The 6,807-nt window shown below is 41.2% G+C and overlaps 1 protein-coding gene across 1 annotated transcript; it reads right to left on the bottom strand.

Annotated features, from left to right (window-relative positions):
- Positions 1 to 1,125: 1,125 nt before the first annotated feature.
- Positions 1,126 to 2,890, bottom strand: LOC118024593 (keratin, type II cytoskeletal 8-like). Its single transcript, XM_035026556.1, is given in 1 exon segment — positions 1,126 to 2,890. A coding segment is annotated over 1 exon segment (1,476 nt). The 5' UTR covers positions 2,777 to 2,890; the 3' UTR covers positions 1,126 to 1,300.
- Positions 2,891 to 6,807: the final 3,917 nt, after the last annotated feature.

The raw sequence follows: 6,807 nt of genomic DNA, 5'->3' as shown, positions 1-6,807 counted from the left end.
TGCCGCAGATCCCGGTTTATGGCGACCCCGAGCTGAGAGCCCGCGCCTGGGCTCCATCTCTGCAGCCGGCTTCCCCGCTCCGATACCTGGGAGCTCTGCCACACTCAGGCACCCCCGGTCTTTCTGTGACCCCGAGGGTCCTGAGACCACACTGTCCCGGATGGCTCCACCCCCCGCTTAGCCACCAGAGTGACGTCCCTCGGCGGAGCAGACTTTTAAAATTTCCGATTTTGTGCTCCGTGGTTCTATCACTCGCCAGAAGCCGCTGACGGAGGCCCCTCCCCCGCCGTCTATCCTCCCGAATATCGCCTCGGATTCACTTCTCCGCATGTCCTACCTTCCAGAAAGTGGTCGCTTTTCTGTTCAGAGAGTTGTTGCTATTCCTTTCTTCGATCTCCTGTTGGGTTTGTAGGTGTTCAGAATGGTTTGATCCCTATCCAGCTGAATTCCTGAGAGGAGACGAAATCCAGGTCTCCTACTCCTCCGCCATCTTGCTCCGCCCCCAAGGGTAGATGTTTTATAATGTTCCCTTAATAAAGCACATATTTTACATTAATTATTCTTCCTTAAATGATATTTTAGACTACTGAAGGCTATAAAAAATTGCTAGCAATACCAAATCATAAAATAGAAAAGATATTTTTTGCATCTGCTTCTTTCCCCTTATTCCTTTTACACAAAGCTACACATATATGATCCATCTGAACTCTATTACATAACAAAAAACACAAGTTTGAAGAGGAGAAACATCTGTTGTTCTGCTATTCTGATGACTGCGTTAAATAGATTTAATTAAGTAAACTATCTCTAGTCTTTAGACAGACAATTTATTAAATAATTCTAAGTAACAACACGTTGAATAATATAAACTTTATATACACCACTATCCCCATCATGACATCCTTCATATTTTTTTTCCAGCTTTGGTATACTGCAGACCTGAGAAATAAAATGTTGGTCATTAACTTTTTTATGTCCAATTTAATAGGGATTATTATTAGAGTCATTAATTTTTTCGTTTATTTATTAGTTCAGATTTTAATATCTTTTTTTGGGGGGGGGATTGGCAGAGCCAGCTGAGGCTTTATTTGGGAAAAGACACTTGAATTGGATTTTAGTTGGGGGCATGGACAAGAGGGGGTACCCAGGGCAGTAGACTACCCCCAAGGGTAGGCTGAGGACTAGGGCTGAGTCTTAGGTGGCTCTCCTGTTCCTAACACTCCTGGCACAGCTCCTTTCCCTTCAAAGGCTCTATGGCAGCCACAAGAGTGGGAAAGCTAGGAGGGGCTACCATGGTTGTTCACTTGGACAGGACATCAGAAGATTTGGACACCAGCTTCCTATCACGGGTCTTGATCTTCTTCAGGACCACAGACTTGGAGGAACCACCACCTCTGAAGGAACCAGCAGGGCCAAAACTGGACTGGAAGGAGCTCAGGCCATAGTTGAGGCCAGGGCTTGTGAGGCCCCCATAGGCCGAGCTCAGGCCACCTGAGTAGCCACTGGTGGTCTTAGTATGGATACTCATGTTCTGCATCCCAGGCTCCAGCTGGCTCTCCTCGCCCTCTAGCAACTTGTGGTAGGTGGCGAACTCGATGTCCAGGGCTAGCTTGACATTCATGAGCTCCTGGTACTCGCACAGCTGTCGGGCCATGTCCTGCTTGTCTTGCTGCAGGGCAGCCTCCAGCTCGGACACCTTGGCATTGGCATACTTAATGGCCAGCTCCCCACTCTGCTCAGCATCAGCAATCACTGCTTCCAGGGCAGCCCTCTGGTTTTTGAGGGCCTTGATCTCAGCCTGGAGTCAGCTGATGCTCCGGTTCATCTCAGAAATCTCTGTCTTCCTGCGATGGAGGTCATCCCCGTGCTTCCCAGCCAGTGTCTGTAGCTCCTCATACTTGATTTGGTACATGGTCTTTGCCTCAGCCCGGCTGCGGTTGGCAATGTCCAGGTACTGGGCCTTGACCTCAGCTATGATACTGTCCAGGTCCAGGGAGCGGCTGTTGTCCATGGACGGCGCCACGGATGTGTCCGAGATCTGGGACTGCAGCTCACAGATCTCATCTTCATACAGCTGCCTTAAGAAGCTGATCTCGTCAGTCACCCCTTCCAGGCGGGACTCCAGCTCTACCTTGTTCATGTAAGCTTCCTCCGCATCCTTCTTGATGAGGACAAATTCATTCTCCATGTCTGCACGCTCTTTGATCTCCTCATATTTATTCTTGAAGTCCTCCACCGGCCCCTGCATGTTGCCAAGCTCCACCTCCAGCTTCAGCTTCTCCTGGCCCAGGGTGTCCAGCTGCCACCAGAGGTTGCTGATGTAGCTCTCGAACATGTTGTCTATGTTGCTCTGAGCGGTTTTGTGCCACTGTAGGAGGCTCCACTTGGTCTCCAGAATTTTGTTCTGCTGCTCCAGGTGCCTCACCTTGTCGATGAAGGAGGCAAATTTGTTGTTGAGGGTCTTGACCTGCTCCTTCTCTTGGGTGCACACAGCTTGGATGTTGGGGTCCACCTCCAGCTTAAGGGGGCTCAGCAGGCTCTGGTTCACTGAGACAGCCATGATGCCCCCCACACCCCTGGCCCCACCGCCGTAGCCCCCGACCACACTCATACTGCTGCTCAGGCCACCCCAGAAGCTGCTGCTCCTGCTGCCCACCTGGGAGAAGGCGGAGGAGCTGATGCAGGAGCCAGGCCCGCTTGTGCAGGAGCAGCTGCTGAAGGCCCGGGCACCGGAGGTGGACATCTTGTAGGACTTCTGGGTCACCCTGATGGACATGGTGGAGGCCGGAGTGGAGGCTGGAGTGGAGGCGAGTAGGCTGAACCTGACAGAGGTTCCAGAAGGAGCCGAGAAGCTGCTTCTAGGTGGGAACCAGATTTTAACATCTTCTACAGTTAAAACTGAGTTCTAGGTGCTGACAATTGAACGATAAGTAAGGAGTTTAGCCTTGTCCTCACCATGCTCAAAACCAGAAGGAGAAGAAAGAGGAGGAAATCTGATTTTTCTTGTGTGCTAGCAGTTGAGATAAATGTGCTCAAAGTGTTCTTTGGCATCTAATGTAGTCTGGTTAATGGGTCAGAAAAGATTTACAAAGGTAGTGACACTTAAGACACATCTTTTTATTTTGTTTTGTTTTTTTCAGGTGTTACTTTAGTCTCAGGTATATAACTTAGTGATTTAACAAGTTTGTACATTATGCTGTGTTTACAAGTATAATTACCATTTGTCCCATCACATCGCTATTACAATATCATTGACTGTATTCCTTATGCTGTTCTTTATTCTTGTGACTTACTTATTCCACAATTGGGGGCCTGTAGCTCTCTCTCCCTGTCACCCATTTTCCCCAAAATCCCCACCTCTCTCCTCTGGCAACCATCAATTTGATCTCTGTATTTATAGTTCTGATTCTGCCTTTTTTTTTTTTTTTTTTTCATTTTATGAGTGGAATCATATGGTATTTGTCTTTCTCAGTCTGACTTATTTCACTTAACGTAATACCCTCTAGGTCCATCTATGTTGTCTCAAATGTCATGATCTCATCCTTTTTATGGTTCCATTGTATATATATACCACATTTTCCATCTGAATTCATGTATTAATGGCCACTAGGTTACTTCATGTCTTGGCTCTTGCAAATAATGCTGCAATAAACATAGGAATGGATTTATCTTTTCCAGTTACTGTTTTCATTTTCCCTTGGTAAATACCCAATGGTGGAATTATTGGATTATATCATATTTCCATTTTTAATTTTTTTAGGAAATTACCTACTGTTTTCCATAATGGCTGCATCAGTTTGCATTCCCACCAACAGTGCACAAGGGTTCCCCTTTCTCCACATTCTCACCAACACTTGCTCTTTCTTGTGTTTTTGATTTTAGTCTTCTCTTGCCTGTGAGGTGATATCTCATTGTGGTTTTGATTTGCATTTTCCTAATGATGAGTGATGTTGAACATCTTTTCATGTGTCTGTTGGCCTTCTGTATGTATTCTTTGGAAAAATGTCTATTAGGTCCTCAGCTCATTTTTTATTCAGATTTTTTTTGGGGTATTGAGTTTTATGAGTTCTTTATATATTTTGGATATTAACCCTTTATCTGATATATCATTTGCAAGTATCTTCTTCCATTCAGTAGGTTGTCTTTTTGTTTGTTTGGGTTTTTTAAATGGTTTTCTTTGCTTTGCAAACACTTCTCATTTTGATGTAGTCCCAATAGTTTATTTTCACTTTTGTTTCCCTTGCCTTAGGAAAGGTATTTAGAGGGCTGACATCAGAGAAATTACTGCTTGACTGCTCTTTTAGGATTTTTATACTTTCAAGTTTCACATTTAGGTCTTTAACCAATTTTGAGTTTATTTTTGTGTATGATGTTAGAAAGTAGTCTGGTTTCATTCTTTTACATGTTTTTGTCCAGTTTTCCCAGCACCATTTATTGAAAAGACCATCTTTTTCCCATTGTATATTCTTGCCTCCTTTGTCATAGATTAACTGATCATATAAATGTCATAGATTCACTGACCATATTTCTGGGATCTCTATCCTGTTCCATTGATCTAGGCATCTATTTTTGTGCCACTACCATATTGTTTTGATTACCATAGCATTGTAGTATATCTTGAAATCTGGAATTGTGCGACCTCCAGCCTTGTTCTTCTTTCTCAGGATTGTTTTGGCTATTCAGGGTCTTCTGTGGTTCCATACAAATTTTAATATTGTTTGTCCTAGTTTTGCAAAAAATGCTGTTGGTGTTTTGATAAGGATTACATTGAACCTGTAGATTGTTTTGGGTAATGTGGACATTTTGACAATATTAATTCTTCCAATTCATGAGCATGGGATATATTTTCATTTGTGCCATCTTCAATTTCTTTTATCAGTGTTTTACAGATTTCAGAGTTCAAATCTTTCACCTCCATGCTTAAATTTATTCCTAGGTATCACATTCCTTTTGGTGCAATTGTAAATGATAACGCTTTTTAAAATTTTATTTTTCTGTAAATTTGTTGTTAGTGTATAGAAACACTACCGATGTCTGGGTATTAATTTTGTATCCTGGCCCTTTACTAAAATTAGTACTTCTATTTATTAATTCCAGTAGTGTTTTGGTGGAATCCTTACAATTTGCTATGTATAGTATCATGTCACCTATGAAGAGTGATAGTTTAAATTCTTTATGAATATGGATAACTCATTTCTTTTTTTGTCTGATTGCTGTGGCTAGGACTTCTAGCACTAAAAGTGATAAGAATGGACATCCTTGTCTTGTTCCTGACCTTAGAGGAAAAAATGTTTTTCACTATTGAGGATGTCGTTAGCTGTGATTTTTTTCATATATGGTGTTTATTATGTTGAGGTATTTTCCCTCGATCCCCATTTTGTTGAGTTTTTATCATGAATATATGTTGAATCTTGTCAAATTCTTTGTCTGCATCTATTGAGATGATCATATGATTTTTGTCCTTCATTTTGTTTATGTGCTGTATGATGTTGATTGATTTACAAGTATTGAACCATCTTTGCATCCCACGAGTAAATTTTACCTGATCATGTGAATTATCATTTTAATGTACTCTTGTATGTGGTTTGCTAATATTTTGTTGAAGATTTTCGCATCTGTGTTCATCAGCAATATTGGCCTGTTGTTTTCTTTGTGGCATCTTTGTCTGGTTTTGGTGTCACAGTAATGCTGGCTTCATAGAATGTACTTGGAAGCTTTATTTCTTCTTCTATTTTTTGGAATAGTTGAGGATAATAAGTATTAACTATTCTTTAAATGTCTGGTAGAATTCACTTGAGACCATCTGGTCCTGGACTTTTAGTTTTTGGTAGTTTATTTGATTACTGATTCAATTTCATTATTTGTTATCAGCTTATTCAGATTTTTATTTCTTCCTGGCTCGTTTTTGGAAGATTGTATGTTTCTTGGAATTTATTCATTTATTCTAGGTTGTCCGGTTGGTTGGCATATAATTTTTCATGGTATTTTCTTATAATCCTTTCCATTTCTGTGGTATCAATTGTTACTTCTCCTCTCTCATTTCTGATTTTATTTATTTGTGTCTTTTTTTTCTTGATGAATCTAAGGATTTGTCAATTTTTTTTTAAAGATTTTATTTATTTATTTGACAGAGAGAGACACAGTGAGAGAGGGAACACAAGCAGGGGGAGTGGGAGAGGGAGAAGCAGGCTTCTGCCGAGCAGGGAACCCGATGTGGGACTCGATCCCAGGACCCTGGGACCATGAACTGAGCCGAAGGAGGACACTTAACAACTGAGCCACACAGGCGCCCCTAAGGATTTGTCAATTTTTTTAATCTTTTCAAAGAACCAGCTTTTAGTTTCCTTAATTCCTTCCTTCCTCCCTCCCTCCCTCCCTTCCTTCCTCTCTTTTTTTAATTTTCTTTTTTGTCTGTATGTTATTTGTTTCTGCTGTGATCTTTATTATTTCCTTTCTTCTACTCATCTTGGGCTTTGTTCTTTCTTTTTTCTAGTTCCTTTAAGTATAAGGTTGGATTGTTTATTTGAGGTTTTTCTTCTTTCTTGAGGGAGGTCTGTATTGCTATATATGTTCCTCTTGGAACTGCTTTTGTGTGTCTCAGAGATTTTAGACCATTATGTTTTCATTTTTGTCTCCATGTATTTTTTGATTTTTTCTTTGATTGTTTCTTTTTTGATTGCCCATTGGTTGTTTTGTATCATGTTGTTTAGCCTCCACATTTTTTTTCCAGTTGTTTTCTTTCTTTCTTTTTTCTTTCTTTTTTCTTTCTTTCTTTCTTTCTTTCTTTCTTTCTTTCTTTCTTTCTTT

Source organism: Mirounga leonina, unplaced genomic scaffold (assembly GCF_011800145.1).
Source record: "Mirounga leonina isolate KUSES-001 unplaced genomic scaffold, KU_Mleo_1.0 Mir_199, whole genome shotgun sequence".
NCBI classification, from domain to species: domain Eukaryota; kingdom Metazoa; phylum Chordata; class Mammalia; order Carnivora; family Phocidae; genus Mirounga; species Mirounga leonina.
The sequence above is the reverse complement of the archived record's forward strand: the minus strand, read 5'-3'. Positions and strand labels throughout refer to the sequence as shown.